The 17274-nt window shown below is 37.7% G+C and overlaps 6 protein-coding genes and 1 pseudogene across 7 annotated transcripts; 5 read left to right on the forward strand and 2 right to left on the reverse strand.

Moving 5' to 3' along the window:
* The first annotated feature begins 222 nt into the window (after window positions 1-222).
* LOC106454397 (receptor-like kinase LIP2) lies at window positions 223-3390 on the forward strand. Its single transcript, XM_013896522.3, has 5 exons — window positions 223-366; window positions 482-645; window positions 718-907; window positions 991-1388; window positions 1553-3390. Exons 1-5 carry the CDS (start codon window positions 273-275, stop codon window positions 2366-2368), a joined length of 1662 nt encoding a protein of 553 aa, XP_013751976.2. The 5' UTR covers window positions 223-272; the 3' UTR covers window positions 2369-3390.
* A 63-nt stretch (window positions 3391-3453) lies between these two features.
* On the forward strand, window positions 3454-5564 carry LOC106453212 (tyrosine-protein phosphatase DSP3). The gene is made up of 5 exons (XM_048758289.1): window positions 3454-3887; window positions 3994-4087; window positions 4216-4273; window positions 4371-4414; window positions 4547-5564. The coding sequence occupies exons 1-5, from the start codon at window positions 3736-3738 to the stop codon at window positions 4808-4810; spliced, it is 612 nt and encodes a 203-aa protein (XP_048614246.1). The 5' UTR covers window positions 3454-3735; the 3' UTR covers window positions 4811-5564.
* A 14-nt stretch (window positions 5565-5578) lies between these two features.
* On the reverse strand, window positions 5579-6214 carry LOC125587559 (protein METHYLENE BLUE SENSITIVITY 1-like). The gene has a single exon (XM_048758290.1). It carries the CDS (start codon window positions 6067-6069, stop codon window positions 5752-5754), a length of 318 nt encoding a protein of 105 aa, XP_048614247.1. The 5' UTR covers window positions 6070-6214; the 3' UTR covers window positions 5579-5751.
* A 125-nt stretch (window positions 6215-6339) lies between these two features.
* Window positions 6340-8334, forward strand: LOC125587558 (isopentenyl-diphosphate Delta-isomerase II, chloroplastic-like). The gene is made up of 6 exons (XM_048758288.1): window positions 6340-6615; window positions 7078-7133; window positions 7348-7439; window positions 7544-7646; window positions 7729-7866; window positions 7946-8334. The coding sequence occupies exons 1-6, from the start codon at window positions 6419-6421 to the stop codon at window positions 8194-8196; spliced, it is 837 nt and encodes a 278-aa protein (XP_048614245.1). The 5' UTR covers window positions 6340-6418; the 3' UTR covers window positions 8197-8334.
* A 1329-nt stretch (window positions 8335-9663) lies between these two features.
* On the forward strand, window positions 9664-12677 carry LOC125587557 (probable protein phosphatase 2C 33). 2 transcript variants are annotated; one of them, XM_048758287.1, is made up of 6 exons: window positions 9664-9828; window positions 10508-10904; window positions 10979-11344; window positions 11420-11537; window positions 11617-11840; window positions 11910-12677. In XM_048758287.1, the coding sequence occupies exons 2-6, from the start codon at window positions 10659-10661 to the stop codon at window positions 12327-12329; spliced, it is 1374 nt and encodes a 457-aa protein (XP_048614244.1). In that variant the 5' UTR covers window positions 9664-9828; window positions 10508-10658; the 3' UTR covers window positions 12330-12677. The 2 variants fall into 2 exon arrangements, with proteins under 2 accessions (XP_048614244.1, XP_048614243.1); XM_048758286.1 differs by having other exon boundaries at window positions 9665-10419.
* Window positions 12678-12711: 34 nt separating this feature from the next.
* Window positions 12712-15184, reverse strand: LOC125587560 (annotated as a pseudogene).
* An 810-nt stretch (window positions 15185-15994) lies between these two features.
* On the forward strand, window positions 15995-17101 carry LOC125587561 (thioredoxin F1, chloroplastic-like). The gene is made up of 3 exons (XM_048758291.1): window positions 15995-16441; window positions 16607-16706; window positions 16811-17101. Exons 1-3 carry the CDS (start codon window positions 16149-16151, stop codon window positions 16958-16960), a joined length of 543 nt encoding a protein of 180 aa, XP_048614248.1. The 5' UTR covers window positions 15995-16148; the 3' UTR covers window positions 16961-17101.
* The last annotated feature ends 173 nt before the right edge of the window (window positions 17102-17274 follow it).

Here is a 17274-nt window from a genome sequence, read left to right on the forward strand (position 1 = left end):
GATGTTGACCGTGCTTTTGGGAGAGGTCAACTTTTTCTCGAGAGAGAATTTTGTAAAAATCCTTCTTATTCGGAAAAGTAATCCTTCATCATCAATTCCAATGGCTTGGATTTGTCTCTTTCATTTTTCTCTTGTGTTTCTTCTTTCACGTGGGTCGTTCAATCTCCACGAAGGACCGGAGCCATTGCTAAATCCTTAACAAAACAAAATGTTTGTTTTTCTTAAACAGCTTTTTAACCCTTCTAATTACTTAGATTAAATTTTGGAACACCATGCATTGTTTTCCATGTTTCTCTACGCCAAAGAGTAAAAAATCTCCAACTAGGAATGAGACCAACGACAATGAAACCAGACCACATGCACACGGTATGTATGTCCTAACGTTGCCACCTTTGTGAGTGTCGAAGATTGAAAACCCATTTCTTATTCCTTGATTCGATCAGCAATAACAACTATTACTCTATTTTTGTTGTTCTTGAAGAGAATAAACATGCAGATGAAGCAGAGCAATTGGAAGAAACGACGTTGAAGACGTTCACTTTCCGAGAACTAGCGACGGCGACAAAGAATTTCCGGCAAGAATGTTTGTTAGGAGAAGGTGGCTTCGGCAGGGTTTACAAAGGAACCCTTCAACCTACTGGCCGGGTGAGAATTATATACATTTCATTGATCCATCCTCGCCATAATAACTAATGTCTTGTTTTGGAGAATGTGTAGGTGGTGGCTGTAAAGCAACTAGACAAGCATGGACTGCATGGGAACAAGGAGTTTCAAGCAGAGGTCTTGTCATTAGGCCGACTCGATCATCCCAATCTTGTTAAGCTTGTAGGCTATTGTGCCGATGGAGATCAAAGACTTTTGGTTTATGATTATGTCACAGGAGGTTCTCTCCAAAACCATCTTCATGGTATATGTATAGATTATTTCTTGCGACACGTTTTTAACTTCTTACGAGGGAAAGATGAAATATTTGGATGTTTGGTTTTGCAGAGCCAAAATCAGACCGTGAACCAATGGACTGGACGACAAGGATGCAGATAGCGTACGGTGCAGCGCAAGGGCTTGACTATTTGCACGATAAAGTGAATCCACCCGTGATATACCGTGACTTGAAAGCTTCAAACGTTTTGTTGGACGATGACTTGTGTCCTAAGCTTTCTGACTTTGGCCTGCATAAGCTAGGACCAGGGACAGGTGATAAGATGGTGGCTTTAACTTCTCGAGTAATGGGAACTTATGGTTACTCCGCTCCTGAGTATACACGAGGAGGAAATCTCACCTTGAAATCAGATGTCTATAGCTTTGGAGTTGTGTTGCTTGAGCTCATCACTGGTCGAAGAGCTCTTGATACTACTAGACCTAATGATGAACAAAACTTAGTATCTTGGGTAAGTAAACAAAACCATTAAGCTGTTTTTAAAATCATAAATGTTACATGGTTTCGGGCCTGGGGAGATTACGGACTTCAGCCCCGAACCTCCTTGGTATTCAAAAAAAAAAAAAACCATAAATGTTTCTTTAAAAAAAAAACTATTTTCCCATTTCTTTGTAGGCACAACCATTGTTTGGAGATCCAAAGAGATATCCTGATATGGCAGATCCAGTTCTTGAGAATAAATTTTCAGAGAGGGGACTAAACCAAGCGGTGGCGATAGCTTCAATGTGTGTGCAAGAGGAGGCAACAACTCGTCCTCTGATAAGCGATGTAATGGTTGCACTTAGCTTCCTTTCCATGTCTAAAGAAGACGGTGTTCCCACAACTGTTCCTATCTTATCCTTCAGGGACAAGAGCATGTCTATAGCCTTAAGCCGACATGATTCAGATCTTGCATCTTCTAAACTAGCAGTAGAAGATGAAAAGTCTAGTACATCATCAGACAAAGAATCCTCTGTGGACAGCATGAAGGAGAGAGTAATCAAACGTGAGGAGGAAGATAGCTTGAGCGAATCTGATGATGGGTCTGGTTCTAACTCGGATGAAGAACAAGAAGAGGATCGAAACAGTTTATCAACAGAGCCTATTGATGAGAAGAACCAGGCGCAGAGCTTGAAGATAAACTATAGATATAGTTGGGAAGAAGTGGATGTTAGTGATGAGAAGCTAAGCAGTAAAGGCAGCCAGAAATCAAATGATGAGAGCATATATTCGTGCTATGATATTGAAGTAGATCATGATGATTTACCTAGGAATGAAAAGCATATTCATCTTGAGCACATTCATAGCTCGAAATCCGAGGATGATCAAAGTGTTTATTTTGATGATGAACCAGGAGATGACAATGAGATATCTTTTCATCGGATAAAATCGGAGGTGGATGTTGATTATGTTGAAGATGACAGTGGAACTTCTTTGCACCCAGTTAAATAAAAGGTTTAAAGTGATTCTACATAAGATTGAAACTTTCTTCATGGTTTTTTATTCATCCCTTAATGCTAAAGACAAAAGAATTTGAATCTTTTGGAGATTTATTTTTTGAAAAACACTCTCAGTTAGGAATAATAATATACACTTTGAAATTTTCCTTTACAAATCTATAACCATTTCTATTTGTATATGATGAGGATATTTTGGATTGATAGATAGCGTACCAAATGTACAAATCAGTTGATCTGATTAAAACAAAAAACATAGTCAGAAGTTGTGACTTTTATTATTACATACATATATGGTGTTTTGAAAACCTTAATGAAACACATTAAAGTGTCAGTCTCCTCTCTCTGTTCCTCAAAGTAGGATTTTCTAGATTTATTTTTTGTTCCAAAATGATAAATTTTCTGAAATTTTAAGAACATTTTAGTAGTTAATGTTGAAAAGTTGTACACTTTTAAGAAACATTAATTGAAAATATTTGAATTGTTTGAATACTATTGGTTGATATTTATTGGAAAATATATAGTAAAATAAATAATAAATTCAATTGTAAATATTTATTATATTCTTAATATGCGTGAATACTCTAGAAAATCTTTTTTTCGGGAACGGAGGGAGTAGTATTTTAAACAAACGACAAAAAAACATGAGTGACATAACAAATAACAAAGACCTAAATATGAATCTTACCAAATCATCAATCTTAGCTATGATTGTACGACTATGATGAGCATTATTAGATTTTCCGCATGAAAGAAGAAAGAAATAGATAAAATTAAGTCTCGTAAATTATATACTTAACCGATAGAAATAATCAAATAATCCATATAGCATAAATACTTACTATACCGTCTTTTGGTTTTTCTAAGGTCTTTTTTCTTGTCAACAAATATTCATTCAATACTATCAGTCAGTCTATAAAGAAATAAAAAAAATTCAAACGAGACCACTGGAGTACGTTTTGTGTGAATCTGACCACTAGTTTCTTTCTTTAATTCGAGTTAGACCACATTTTATTCAATTTTTGTTGTTCAGTTAAAAAATGTGAGATGTAATAAAAAGCAGGAAGATGTAATAAAAGTGTCAAGATCCTAGATAATACCAAATGAATTCAAAAAAGGGGCTCCACACGCTAAATCCCTTGCAATGGGTTTAAAACTTTTAAACCCCCTTAGGAAGAAGAAATAATCGTTACCGTAAAAAACTGAGTCTTCCTTTTCACAATAGAAGCTTCACTTGATCCTGCCTATATAAACACCTTTCTTTCTTTCTCTCAAATCAATACCAACCATCACTTCTTTCTCTGTTTCTCTCTCTCTGATCTGCCTCTTTGTTCTTCATAAATCTTTACAAGTTTACTCGAGATGTGTTTGATAATGGAAGCTGATGATCACGACGGTTGTGTGTTAGTCGCGCCGCAGAATTTTTCTATGGTTGAAAACGGTATCTACCGATCTTCGTTTCCTAAGCCAGAGCATTTCGGTTTCCTCACAGCCCTTAATCTTCGTTCCATCATGTAAGACCATTTGTTTCTCTCTTCCTTCCTCTGTTTTGCTGGGTTTGTTTTCCCACTGTGTGTAATAATTCTTTTTCCTTTGGTTTCTTGTTGATTCACCGAGCAGTTATCTTTGTCCTGAACCATACCCTGAGGAGATTTTGAAGTTTTACGAGGCCAACAACATTAGGCTTTTTCAATTTGCAATCGAAAGCCAAAAGGTGCGTCTCTCAGCTCCAGTCATCAAAGCTTTCATTGGATCATTCCCTAGCCATGCTGTTGATATCTTGCTGCTCTTTTCACTGTTACGTGCTCTTGGTTTTTTAACTGGACCGTTTATGATTTGCAGGATCCTCCTACACCAATACCAGAGGATACAGTTATGGCTGCTCTCAGAGTCTTAGTTGGTAAGGAATCCAACACTCGGCACAGTCTTTTGGATGTCTACATCCTCTTCCTTACACATGAGTCTTAGAGTAAACTGTATTTTGTTTTCTCTTGTAGATGTAAGAAACCATCCGATCCTCATACACTGCAAAGCCGGAAAGGTTAATAATATAAATCAACCTTTGCTCCTCTTCATCTTCTGCTTTTAGTACTATTAGTTATTAAATGACATTCTTATACGAGACTAGTTATTTACACAACACTAAAGGCTGAACTCAATATGGTGCATGCAGCATAGGACAGGTTGTTTGGTGGGATGCTTAAGAAAAGTTCAGAACTGGTGTTGGTCATCGGTGCTAGAGGAATACCAAAAGTACGCGGGTTCGAAGTGCAGACAGAGGGACATGAAGTGTATTGAGACATTTGATACCGTGAGCTTGAGGCAGTGTCTCTTGAGCATTATGTACCGTTATCTCGGTTATGGTCCTAATAGGAAAAGGTTGCTCTATGGAGAAGAAAATGTCCAGACACCGAAACCGCAGGCTACCAATGTTTGAAAACGAGAGCAACCAAGTGAGACATGGTTCCGACATAAGTTTGAGATTCAATTTATAAGTAACTAGATGATTCATTTACGGGGAGAAGTTAGTTTATACATATATATCAAGATTCATAAACATACGTTGTAAGTTTTCAGAAAGGCTATTCTTCATTCATAATTAGAAACTGATGCATGAGAGGTCAATTAACTCAATGGCCATCATGATTAAGTTGCTTTATATTATTTTATTTATTTATTATTACTTGTCAAGTCTTAAAGTGTGGGTTTAGTTGGCTGGTGGCCATTACCATTGTTAATTTACAATCAATTACTAAAAGATGAGAGAATAATATTAATAAATTTTGGTAAACATTATTACACAATGTGACATTTTCCAATCTATACCATGTGCGGTGCATGACAAGGTTTCTGACAATATAATACCATATAAGAGCAAAGATCTCTTAATTAAAGATGTCTTTTTAAGATAATCAAAGAATCCAACCAATTTGTGTTAAGCATTCTTGAACTAAAAGAGGCCATATTCTGTTTTATTAACAAACGGCGACTTTACACCTAATTTAACACGTAAATAGAAAGAAGTTAAGTGTGAAAACACACGTAACAAACAAGCGACTTAAATCAAACGTGATGTGCACTTAATGCAATGCAAAAACATATAAACAGAGAAACTGAAGCCACAACGCTAGCCTAAACCAAATGATACTCGACACAAGTTCTTGCAAAATACAAAGAACAGTTGCAATTAACAAAGACTCAACAATCGTTCAAAGACCAGTTTATTCATATAACATCTCCCTCCTCCATTTGAAAAACAGCAGACAAGCATCATCAACATTCAACACGATGTATTCGGGGAGCAGATTAGCAAATCATTGTCTTAAACAAAACATAAAAAGATTTAGATAAAATTTCAGGAAACTGAAGCACAAAGATTTACTTCGTTAAGCTTCCTCTGATTCCAGGTTTAGGTTTGGACTCAGCCACCGGAGCTAAAACAGCATGGAGATTCACGAGCTTGGACTCTTCGTAAGGGATCTTCGGATGCTTCGAATCGTGATGGATCTGCATGGTCTTGAGATCCGGAGCCGTGATTTTGCAGTGAGGACACTCGAACTTAGCGTGACCACCTTTCTCTTTCCCGTTCCGATCGGCTATTCCCGCCTTTCCTCCGCCTCTGTTGGTCAACGCAGCATCGATCTTGGCTTGAATCTCCTTAGCTGTATGCTTCTTCGGCTTGGCCTTGCCAGTCATCTTCGGTGGTAGTGTGGTGGCGGCGACTCAGGGAGAAGCCCTAGCCGTAACCCTAGTTGTGTTCCACAGTCTAGTCTGATCAAGACAACCACTTGGGAAAATTATCAGAGGGCCAGTATAAATAAAAAATAATAATTATGGAAACATTGCAAATAAACCCCTCAAAAATAACAACTTTTTGTAAGGAAACTCTTTTTAATTAATCTTATCCACTTTTGTCGGGAGGGGTTTATTTTAGAGTGCGGAGAGGTACATGGTAAGGGTCGTGGACATAAAATAAAATAAAATAAAACAAAACGGAGAAAGCAGGGGAGCGCATCAGTTACCAACCACATGCAACAGCACATCAATGTCTGCTTCTTCTTTATTTAATCTCTCTTTGATTCGCTTCAGATCTCTCTCTTCTTCCCGGTTTCTCCGTCTTCCTCAATCACCGCTCCGATCCGTTTCCATATCACCGAGAAAGTTTCGAGCTTTCTCCGGTGCCGCAATGACGACAGATGCTGGGATGGATGCTGTTCAAAGACGCCTCATGTTCGATGACGAGTAAGTCTTTGATTCTCTCCCTACTTCGATTTCGCTTCTTGGGTTTCGTCAAAAATTGTACCTTTTGTCAAAAAGAAGAAAAATTGGATTTTTTTTTTTTTCGATTAGCCACTGTCTGTTGAGAAACATATGTCTATTGATTTTGCTGTAGTAATAAATGATTTATGGATTAAGTAGCTGTTAAGTTTCTTCATTTTATGTTCCTTTTGCTGGTCGTTGGAATCAAATGGGCAAAAAGTCAACACATTGCTGTCCTATATGAAAGCCATAGTCATTGTTGGGAGGAACATAGTCAGGTTAACCTATGTCGTTGTATATACTCTATATAGGAAGTTTGTTCCCTTTGCTTTAATAGTAGTGTTAGTGTCTTCTAAGTTTTAGTAGGTCTATTGATGTTAAGTACAAGCTTCTATACACTCTCTCCACCGTAATTAAAATTCCCGTTGTCTGTCTCGCTTGCAGATGCATTCTTGTTGACGAAACTGATCGTGTTGTGGGGCATGACAGCAAATATAATTGTAAGTGAACCTGGTTCAAGTCTCATTTAGTGTTTTCTATTTAAATTCATGTGCTTCTTTACTTTACACCTATGACTGAACTTAGCTGCATCAAATGTCATAGGTTTCTTAGTGATTGTGTCGAACACACTATTTCTGATTGTAGCTAGTAATATTTTCAGTGCCTGTCTCTGCCAGTATTCAAGATACTGATGATATCTTATAAAATATGCAGGTCATCTGATGGAAAATATTGAAGCTAAGAATTTGCTTCACAGGGCGTTTAGTGTATTTTTATTCAACTCGAACTATGAGTTACTTCTCCAGGTATTTTGCTTATGACTGCTTTGAATTCATGATTGTGTACAGATACTTGTTACTATGCAGGTCTTAATAATCTTGGCTTATCTTCCTTCTTCTATTTTGAACAGCAAAGGTCAAAAGCAAAGGTGACCTTCCCTCTAGTGTGGACAAACACTTGTTGCAGCCATCCTCTTTACCGTGACTCAGAGCTTATCGAAGAGAATGCACTCGGTTGGTATCTACTGTCTCTGCAGAAAATTGTAGCTCAACTTGAATACTGACCTCATTTTTTTTGTGCATCATGCTTATCCAGGAGTGAGGAATGCTGCACAGAGAAAGCTTCTCGACGAGCTCGGTATTGTAGCTGAAGACGTACCAGTGGAAGAGTTCACTCCCTTGGGTCGTATGCTTTACAAGGCTCCTTCTGATGGCAAATGGGGAGAGCACGAACGTAATTACCATCTCCCTGACGTTTCTTGTTGATCTTTGAACATTGATTATCCGTTTGATTGGCCTTCCTCTTTGTGCAGTGGACTACTTGCTGTTCATTGTGAGGGATGTTAAGGTTGAGCCAAACCCGGACGAAGTAGCGGAGATCAAGTATGTGAGCAGGGAAGGGCTGAAGGAGCTGGTGAGGAAAGCAGACGCTGGGGAGGAAGGTTTGAAGTTGTCGCCGTGGTTCAGATTGGTGGTGGACAATTTCTTGATGAAGTGGTGGGATCATGTTGAGAAAGGAACTCTCGGTGAAGCTGTAGACATGAAGACCATCCACAAACTCTGAAATCTTCCTTTAAGCTTTTGGATAATCTTTCCCTCTCTTTTTTTTTTTGATATTTTGTGATGATAATAATTGGGAGATGTGAGACCTTTTAGATGTTTTCCAAGAAAAACCATTCAATAAAGTTTCATTTTCATTTAAGAGACATGAACTTTCATAGGATCATTGAGTAAGTTGTACGTACATCTGGACTCTGCTCTGGTTAGTTATTTGTCAAAAAATAGCATTCAATCTTTCTCTGCGTGAAACTATGCTTGAATAAGTTTAGGATCATCCATCTGATTCAGTAGTAATGAAACTCTCTGTAACTACTGCTCTGTTTGTAGACTTCTTCATTCACTTTGCCAGTGGATACTTTGTCATGTGAAACTAACTAAATGTGCCACAGTCACTAAACAGCATCTACTAATAGATTACTAAAAGATAAAGAGACCTTTTATTTGTATCATGGTGTGTAACGTTTATGATATAAAATGGTTCGTTATACATTTTATTGTTATAGACAGAGACTTATCTTAGACCATAACGCAGTCCTAATTACTCAGCGATTAAGCTGGTCATAGTCACTAAACAGCATCTACTAATAGATTACTAAAAGATAAGAGACTTTTTTTTTTGTAACACAGATAAGATAGATACCTTTTCAAATCCTGATTGTTAACGTAATCTATGATTTTATCCAAAAAAAAGAGATGGATTATTTGATTGAGACCGGACTAGAGCAAGCAAACAAAGGAAGAAGATAAGACTGAAGAAGTCATTTTGGATATCATGAGAGAGAGGAGAAACTAAACCCAAAGAGGTTGTCTTCTTCAGGATGATGATCTGCAGATCTGCTGCTTGCATGAGAGGAGAAGTTGATGCGTGTTGGGACTTGTGCCAGTTTGCCTCGTGGCCGACATGTGACTTTAGTTTTTGTACTCGCAATGTTTTGTAAGCATTTGACCATTAATTCTTATGGGTTCCACTGAATATAAATGTTCTGTCACCCAGGCTTCTACAAATGCACAAGGAAATCACCTTTCAACAATTGCCATTTATCATGCATGCTATTCAACCAGAAAAGACTGATCATCACATTTATTAAAATACCTTACTGTAGATTTGATACGTTTTAAATTTTTTGTTAAAATTTTATTATTTCTTGTTACGTACCCTCGATAAAACTAAATCAAATAGACATTATTAAAACGGATTTAAAAAGCGAACATGATTAAGCTGACCAAATAAGAAGTTTAGTTAAGCTAAGTACAAAAAAAAATAAAAAAAAATAAGAAGTTTAGTTGGATTAAAATGGGGATGACTGACCGATAGAGACACCTCTATATTTTTTGCATGGGATATTTTTTTATAAATCAGGAAATAATAAATAAAATATTGGTTGGATGTCAGGAAATTATTGTGTAAGAAACGGTCTTATCCAACCCTCCCCATGTTAATAGTGCCAGCCTGAAAAACACGCAAATATTCAAATAATAAATAAAAAGAAAACCCATCATCTCTTCTCTTGAGAAAAATAGGAAAAAAACAATGATAACATATTTAGAGAGTGCGAACGGACCAGTTTCCATTACTGTTTCTATCTCTCTTTCTACACACTGAAAGTCTGAAGGAGAAAGAACGGGTTTGTAGTTGGTTCGTTGCGTTTCTTTCTCCTTAAAAACTCTCTCTCTCTCTCTCTCTCTCTCTTTTTATTTCTTTCCTCTCTCAGCTACTCTGTTTCTATTTTACGCGCCTTAACAGAATCTTCCTCTGCTTTGTTTTCTTCGTCTTTCTCCTGGATTGAATCTGATTCTGAGATCCTCCTCCTACCTTTTTGATTGATCTCTTTTGAGATAGAGATATAGAAAAGAGTTTTGATGATTCTCGTGTTTGTAGTCTCTTTCCCAATCACTGTGTGATGGTCTCTGATGTATTAAAATAAACAAAAGACCTCTCTTTCTTTTTTTTTTTTTTTGTGTGGTGCCAATAGAAAAACATCTACGTAGATCTCTTCCTTTTTTTTCTTTTAAACTTTCTGGGATTAAATTTACTGTACAATTATTTTATCACAAAAACCGTTTCTTTACTCAAAAACGATTAGACCAACAAGTGGGTTTGAAAGGCTTGATTCTTTTGTCAATTTGTCAATTCAATCTTGGCGATGTGGGTTTAAGATTCACTGCTGTGGAATAATATTCGCCATTAGTGTTCTTTCATAAAGTAGCTGGAACTAAAAAAATAGAGGTATATATATATGTGTTTCTTCTTCCTGTCTGAATCATTTCCTCTTTGATCTAAAAAAGGAAATTAATTTTTTTTTTTTTATTTACAGATATCTCTTTCCTTACCTGAATCCCATCATTGCTCTCTGTGGTGATAATCTGGATCTAAAGCCTCAATCTTTCTCGCTGGAGGACCACCGTGGGTGTGATTGTACAGCAGTTGGTCTGGAGTGCCTTGTTAATATAATCAGGGCCCTTAGAATGGGGTCCTGTCTATCTGCTGAGAGCAGGAGTCCCACACCTGGCTCTCCTGGCTTTGGTGTGAAGAAGAGAAAAAACTCTAAGAAGAGACTCGGTTCCAGAAACTCCTCCTTTGATTCAAGAAGAGATGATCCGTTGCATAGAGTCCCGGGCCGGATGTACTTGAATGGAGCAAGTGAGGCTGCTTGTATCTTCACTCAACAAGGCAAGAAAGGGCCTAATCAAGATGCCATGGTTGTTTGGGAGGTTAGTTTAGAAAAAAACAATTAATTTCTTCTCTTTGTTTATGGTTTTCTTATAGGTTTTATTTGTGTGTGCAGAGTTTTGGTTCAATGACAGATACAGTCTTCTGTGGAGTGTTTGATGGGCATGGTCCTTATGGTCATATGGTTGCAAAGAGAGTCAGAGACAATCTTCCTCTCAAATTAAGTGCTTATTGGGAAGCTAAAGTACCTATTAATAGTGCAAGCACCATCAACAACTCTGAAGATGCTTCTTTTGTATCTGCTGAGGAAGAACCTAGTCCATCTGTTGATATTGAGAAGGAAGAGTCCCAATCTGAATTGTTTCAAACTCTGAAAGATGCCTTTCTTAAGGCTTTCAAAGTTATGGACAGAGAGCTTAAATTCCATAAAAGTGTTGACTGTTTCTGCAGTGGGACAACGGCTGTGACTTTGATCAAACAGGTATTGTCATGTCTTTATTAGCGTAGTTCAGTGTAACTGGTTGTTTAATTATATAAATCCTCTGCAATATCTTAGGGTGAGTATCTCGTTGTTGGAAACGTTGGGGACTCAAGAGCTGTGATGGGGACAAGAAACGGTGAAAATGCTCTTGTTGCTGTTCAACTAACTGTTGATCTCAAACCAAATCTCCCAGGTTGAATAACTATTCCTTGTTATGATGGATCCCTTTTATTCAAGTTGTTGTGTTAATTGTCCTCCATTGATTTTTGCAGCTGAGGAAGAGAGGATAAAGAAGTGTAGAGGACGTGTGTTTGCTCTTAGAGATGAGCCTGAGGTTTGTAGAGTCTGGCTGCCAAACTGTGACTCGCCTGGACTTGCAATGGCACGTGCTTTCGGAGACTTTTGTCTTAAAGATTTTGGTCTAATCTCTGTCCCTGATGTATCGTTCCGTCGATTAACCGAACAAGATGAGTTTATAGTGTTGGCTTCAGATGGGGTAGGTAACCTCTCAGACATACAAACATATCTTGTCTCACATTTGTCTAATGGTATGTTTGTGTGATAGATTTGGGATGTGCTCTCAAACGAAGAGGTAGTGGCGATTGTGGCTTCAGCACCATCACGTTCCTCTGCAGCAAGAGCTTTAGTGGAGTCTGCGGTTAGAGCTTGGAGATACAAATACCCTACCTCCAAAGTCGACGACTGTGCTGCGGTTTGCTTGTATCTACACTCCAATGACACAAACCTCATATCGTCAGCTTCTTCCATCTCCAAACTGGAAGATGATGATGATGCATCAGAACCAAGCGGTCTAGGCCGTTCAAGTACTGTCAGGACAGGGAAAGAGATTGCTCTTGACGAAAGTGAAGCTGAAAAGCTGATTAAGGAAGAGGATATAGAGCCTGGAACAGAGTACTCTGCACTAGAAGGTGTTGCAAGAGTTAATACACTTTTAAACTTACCAAGATTTGTGCCTGGAAAATAAAAGAGAAATAAGAGTTCGAAAACTGAAGAAGTTGAGTGGTGACAACAACACATTTAATCAAATAAATCACTCTCAGGACTCAGGAGAGGTACTGTGTCTTTTCTTTCCCACCTTTCTACATTCTCTTATTCTTTGAGTCGACATTCATTGGTTTGGAACATAAACTCTTGTCAGTTTTGTTTTTCTATTTATGTCTTTCTTTCTGTTTTGGTATTGTCAGTAAAGAAAGTGAAAACACAATCACATGTATGTAATAACGGCTTTGTGTCTGTGATACCATGAACCCCCCCTCCCCGGGACTTAATTTTGTCCGTCTGTTGGGGGAATATTTCCTGTTGATTGCTTCAATCTCTTCTCTTTCAAACTCAACTGTTTCAACAAATGGGAATCAGATCCTTTTACTGATGATAATAACAACACACATAACAACACAAACACAAGGAACAAACTTGTCTTCTTACCAAGGCTATAAAGCAATGTTAGAGAGGAAAAGAACTAAGAGAGAAAAAATAGTAAGAAATTTGGAAACAGCTAAAGAAGAAGAAGACCATGAGAGATTGTGTGCACCAACTGTGTAGACTGCTCCACTTTGTTCATCCTTCACTTGTATTCCTCCTGAGCCTGTGTGATTGATTCATCCGTCACATTCAAACGCTTAAATAGAATTTTAACAAAAAAGTTAAGTAGGATCAGTGATGATGCTTACAGTTGTGATTGGTCCATCCAATAACTTGGTTTTCGATATCATAGACAACTAACTTGTTAGAAAGCGCCATATCTGCACAGCCAAATCGAGTCAAGACTTCAATTATTTGGTGATTAGATTGTGAAATACATTTTTTTTTGGAAGAGAGAGAGATGTTACCTCCAAGAATTGACAATTCTCCTCCATCTTTAGTCTGCAATCCACCGGTTTGCCAGCCTAAACACCATGTGTCTCCCTAAACAAGAGTCGGAGTTTATGTCAGAACAGGAACAACAAACAAGATCAAAGAGTCAGAACAAGAACTAAAACTTTACTTGAATTTGGAAGAGATAATCCCGAGGAGTCACTGTCAAGGAAGCCGACTTGTCGAACTGAAATGTCACAGGTGGGAACCGATCTAAACTGTAATATATCAGTCACCACATCAGATGCAGCATAAGACAGAAGAGCAATATCATTTTCAAACAACTCAACAAAGCAATGTGTTTAGATTCTTACTTGTCGGTATAACGGAAACAAGTAAAAGCATCTTGAACCTTATGCAAGTTGAGCTCTGGATGTGAAGCCAATCTGCCAAAACAACAAACAAAGTGTTTAAGAACCTTTTATAGTAAAAGAAACATATTTTATGAAGAAAACAATTGTATTAACCTCATTGATTAACGGATTATAAACAGCCGTGGGAAGATAGACCAAGTAGTACCACTGTCAACAATGACTCCTTTGTCATCTCCTGAATCAAAGGCTCCGGAAGAAAGTTGCAAAACTGAGTTACCAACTTCTATTGAATTGAGGTTAACACTATAATGAGCTCTGTAGAAAGGGTAGTCAAAAACAGTGTAAGTAACTCAAAACAAGAAGAGGTTTAAGGAAAAAGGCATTCATTGGCTTACGATTTAGAGAGCATAGGAGTAGTCTTCACTTTCGGCGAGACAACTTCTCCAATGGCGAAGATTCCACCTCCGTTTTTGTTATCCAAGCAATGTGCAAAAGTCCTTTTCACCTTCCCTTGAGAAGCTAACTGAGATATAAACGATGAATTGGACTGTCCAAATCCCATTATCCCATCAACTGCAGAGACTGATTCACCGAGCTGACCAGACTGTTTAGACCCGCACCCGAAGATGATGGTTCCGTTGGTAGAACCGGTCTGACGGTTACCAGTGACTAAATCCAAATGCACAACATCTCTCACTAAGTGACCACTAGTGGAGCTTTGATCTCCGTATTGGATGATGTATTTGCAAGTGGAGCCTGATGGCACTGAGATATTTGGTTAACGTAAGAGCAGAAGCTGTCATCACAAGAAACAGACTTTGCGGTGGAGGAAGCATCTGAATCATAAGGCTTTAGATCTACCTGAAAAAGATAAATGAAACCATTAAAAACATTATATAAGCAACTTAATGTTATGTGCTTTTGTGGGAGATGGTCTTACCAAATCACTTTTCCTAGGACAACTGATGCATCCAGCACAGTTCACCCATAAGATATCACTTCCTGTATCGACCTGGACATGGTAGTCTCTTGATGGAGTTCCTAGTCCAATTTTAGCAAAGTATAGACTGTAATAACAAGAACAAGAGTCAACAATGAGAGACAATGACCAAACAAACCATGATGAGAATCTCTCAAAAGATCAAAAAGCTTAAAAAAAGGGTATCTTTCAGATTCCACATTTGTAGGCATAAAAATTTAACCTTTCTATTTAAATTCCCAAACTTTATTTCATAAGGAAACAAAAAAATGTTAAAGATTAGAGCTTTTGAGTACCCCCCGTGGACTCAGGCTGGCTATCGCCGCCGAGAGGGAGATCGATGGCGGAGAGGAGTCTGGAGTGACGGTGAGCATCGTGAGCTTTGAGGGCTCCGAGATCCTTTTCTATTTTCCCGGCGAACTTGCTTCGAACTTTGAATGCCAAGTTCTCCGTCGCCGCCGCTGATAACCGCGGCGAAATCAGCAGCGTCGCGAGTGCTGCCGAGAGGAAAATCGCCGACAAAGACCAATGTCTCCGCGTGAGATCCATTCTCCGTCAAAGACTAATATTCCAAACTTATTAATTTAGAAACAAAAAAAGGAAAAAGGTAAAGAGAGAAAAAAGTGTTAGCTTTGGCGGTGGCGTGAGGTTTAGGACAAAGATGTAGAAGAAGCAAATAAACTTTGTAATAAAAATATAGTTTATAAAATTATTATTACAAAATCCCGAATCACCTTTGAATCTATCTGACTATAAAATTATACTTTGTTTGACCAAAAAAAATTATACTTTCTTTTACTTTTTTTTTTTTCTTTCTAAAATTAGGAATTAAAACTTTCAGATATTTTTTGACCAAAAAATAAAAAAATAAAAAAAATTCAGATATTGTGAATCTGAACAAACCGTTTTTAGTTTCAGTTTGGCGGCAGTTATTTCACCTTCTCTGTCCTTGAGAGTCAAAAAGTTTATTTATTTTTGGTGTCTATTAAATTCCCTGTTTTACCAATTTTTATCTACTTGTTTGTATTCAAAAGTTACATTTGTAATTGTTCTTCTTCTTATATAATTGAATTTTGTTATGCTAAAAGAATAAAAATATGTCTTTATTTTGAATTTCTAGAACTGTTTGATAATTGCTATCTCAAGTTGTTGGTATTTATATTTTAGTTTGAATTGGAAGTAGTTCAATTTATATGCTAAGCAATATAATAATTCATCCATTTATGGAAAAGGTTATTTAGAAGATAAGATCATCAATATTTTCTTCTTCAATTAAATATTATCTTCAGTTTAAAAAAAATTAAGATAAAAACTTCAATATTTTCTTCATCAATTAAATATTTGGAGGGACCTAATCGTCATTTACAAGTAAAATGTAAATATCATTATCAATCGTAATTCCCTCGGAGAATTCTACACCTCCCGTTCATCTATCACGATGTGACATAAATACCCCCGAATATCCTCGTTCATCCGCAGAAACTTGAGGCTACAATCGTCTTTTATCCTCTACAGTCCAATACTCCGTGAGACCGCGCACACACAAGCCAAGCTCATCACCTTTTTCGAACACCAACTGCATCCTCTTCGTCTTCATCTCCTTCAATCTTCGTGAGCTCAAAAGCTGCCCCACGCAATGCCTCTCTCTCTCCGTCTCGCTCCATATCCTACGGCTTTAGCTTCAACCACCGGTGGATATGGTCCCGTGAAGAAGCAGTGCCGCATCCCTTACTCCGGCGTCGCCACCACGAGGATTGGTTTCTTCTCACTGGATTATGGAAAAAGGGTAGAATCCTCTGTGGTGAGGTGTAGCTTAGAGACAGTGAATGTAAATGTTGGTCAAGTGAAGGAAGTGGATAAGGACACCTTCTGGCCCATCGTTAAAGCCGCTGGTGAAAAGATTATTGTACTTGACATGTACACTCAATGGTATGGCAACGTTATCCACTTTTAGATTAGCCAGTAACCATACTTTAGATTTTTGATTAGAGCATCCATCTAGGAACAAAAATATAATAAAATGATGATGATGATATTTCTTTTGTCACATATTTGAAATCAATGATGTTCCATGTAATATATATTCTAATGCAGGTGTGGACCATGTAAAGTGATTGCACCTAAGTACAAAGCTTTATCAGAGAAGTACGAGGACGTTGTATTTCTTAAGCTTGACTGCAACCCTGAAAACAGGGTTTGTCTTTAAAATCTCATTTCTCCACACCAATGTCCTCGCTCTTGTTTTTTTTTGCTTAAGCTATAATAACGTTGGAACTCTTTTTTATATGTTTGGTGCAGCCATTAGTAAAGGAGCTAGGATTAAGAGTGGTTCCAACTTTCAAAATCTTTAAGGATAATAAAGTCGTCAAGGAAGTTACTGGTGCCAAATATGATAATCTGGTTGAAGCAATTGAAACAGCCAGGTCTGCTGGTGGTTCTTCGGGATGAACCAGTCCCCCATGTAAAGACGTTACCCTGCTTGGGTTGTGAAATGTAGTAAACTATGCTTCTCTCTTATTTTATTGGAAATGAAAAGATTTTTATGTATTAAAATGGTAGTAAAAAAATTAAATTGTTGTGTTATGAACCGTTTCACCATGATCTGCATCCAACATCCATTAGGGCATCCACATTGGTGAACTCCAAGGGAGTTCACACGATTTTCGAAAAAAAAAAATTAAAATAATAAAAATCAGTGAACCTGTTTCTTGGGAGTTCACTCCAGTGAACCCGATCGTCACTGTAGCGCGGACTCCACGACA

The sequence above is a fragment of the Brassica napus genome, chromosome C5, assembly GCF_020379485.1.
Source record: "Brassica napus cultivar Da-Ae chromosome C5, Da-Ae, whole genome shotgun sequence".
NCBI classification, from domain to species: domain Eukaryota; kingdom Viridiplantae; phylum Streptophyta; class Magnoliopsida; order Brassicales; family Brassicaceae; genus Brassica; species Brassica napus.

What these genes read in the sequence shown, in the direction of transcription:
- LOC125587561 (XM_048758291.1), top strand. Translation starts at nt 16,149, where the DNA reads ATGCCTCTCTCTCTCCGTCTCGCTCCATATCCTACGGCTTTAGCTTCA. An exon ending in CTTGACATGTACACTCAATG is followed by an intron (nt 16,442 to 16,606) that starts GTATGGCAACGT and finishes ATTCTAATGCAG; the next exon opens with GTGTGGACCATGTAAAGTGA. An exon ending in ACTGCAACCCTGAAAACAGG is followed by an intron (nt 16,707 to 16,810) that starts GTTTGTCTTTAA and finishes TGTTTGGTGCAG; the next exon opens with CCATTAGTAAAGGAGCTAGG.
- LOC125587558 (XM_048758288.1), top strand. Translation starts at nt 6,419, where the DNA reads ATGTCTGCTTCTTCTTTATTTAATCTCTCTTTGATTCGCTTCAGATCT. An exon ending in GCATGACAGCAAATATAATT is followed by an intron (nt 7,134 to 7,347) that starts GTAAGTGAACCT and finishes TAAAATATGCAG; the next exon opens with GTCATCTGATGGAAAATATT. An exon ending in TATCGAAGAGAATGCACTCG is followed by an intron (nt 7,647 to 7,728) that starts GTTGGTATCTAC and finishes ATGCTTATCCAG; the next exon opens with GAGTGAGGAATGCTGCACAG.
- LOC125587559 (XM_048758290.1), bottom strand. Translation starts at nt 6,069, where the DNA reads ATGACTGGCAAGGCCAAGCCGAAGAAGCATACAGCTAAGGAGATTCAA.
- LOC106453212 (XM_048758289.1), top strand. Translation starts at nt 3,736, where the DNA reads ATGTGTTTGATAATGGAAGCTGATGATCACGACGGTTGTGTGTTAGTC. An exon ending in TTGCAATCGAAAGCCAAAAG is followed by an intron (nt 4,088 to 4,215) that starts GTGCGTCTCTCA and finishes TATGATTTGCAG; the next exon opens with GATCCTCCTACACCAATACC. An exon ending in TGCTCTCAGAGTCTTAGTTG is followed by an intron (nt 4,274 to 4,370) that starts GTAAGGAATCCA and finishes TTTCTCTTGTAG; the next exon opens with ATGTAAGAAACCATCCGATC.
- LOC125587557 (XM_048758287.1), top strand. Translation starts at nt 10,659, where the DNA reads ATGGGGTCCTGTCTATCTGCTGAGAGCAGGAGTCCCACACCTGGCTCT. An exon ending in ATGCCATGGTTGTTTGGGAG is followed by an intron (nt 10,905 to 10,978) that starts GTTAGTTTAGAA and finishes TTGTGTGTGCAG; the next exon opens with AGTTTTGGTTCAATGACAGA. An exon ending in TCTCAAACCAAATCTCCCAG is followed by an intron (nt 11,538 to 11,616) that starts GTTGAATAACTA and finishes TGATTTTTGCAG; the next exon opens with CTGAGGAAGAGAGGATAAAG.
- LOC106454397 (XM_013896522.3), top strand. Translation starts at nt 273, where the DNA reads ATGCATTGTTTTCCATGTTTCTCTACGCCAAAGAGTAAAAAATCTCCA. An exon ending in CCCTTCAACCTACTGGCCGG is followed by an intron (nt 646 to 717) that starts GTGAGAATTATA and finishes GAGAATGTGTAG; the next exon opens with GTGGTGGCTGTAAAGCAACT. An exon ending in TCTCCAAAACCATCTTCATG is followed by an intron (nt 908 to 990) that starts GTATATGTATAG and finishes TTGGTTTTGCAG; the next exon opens with AGCCAAAATCAGACCGTGAA.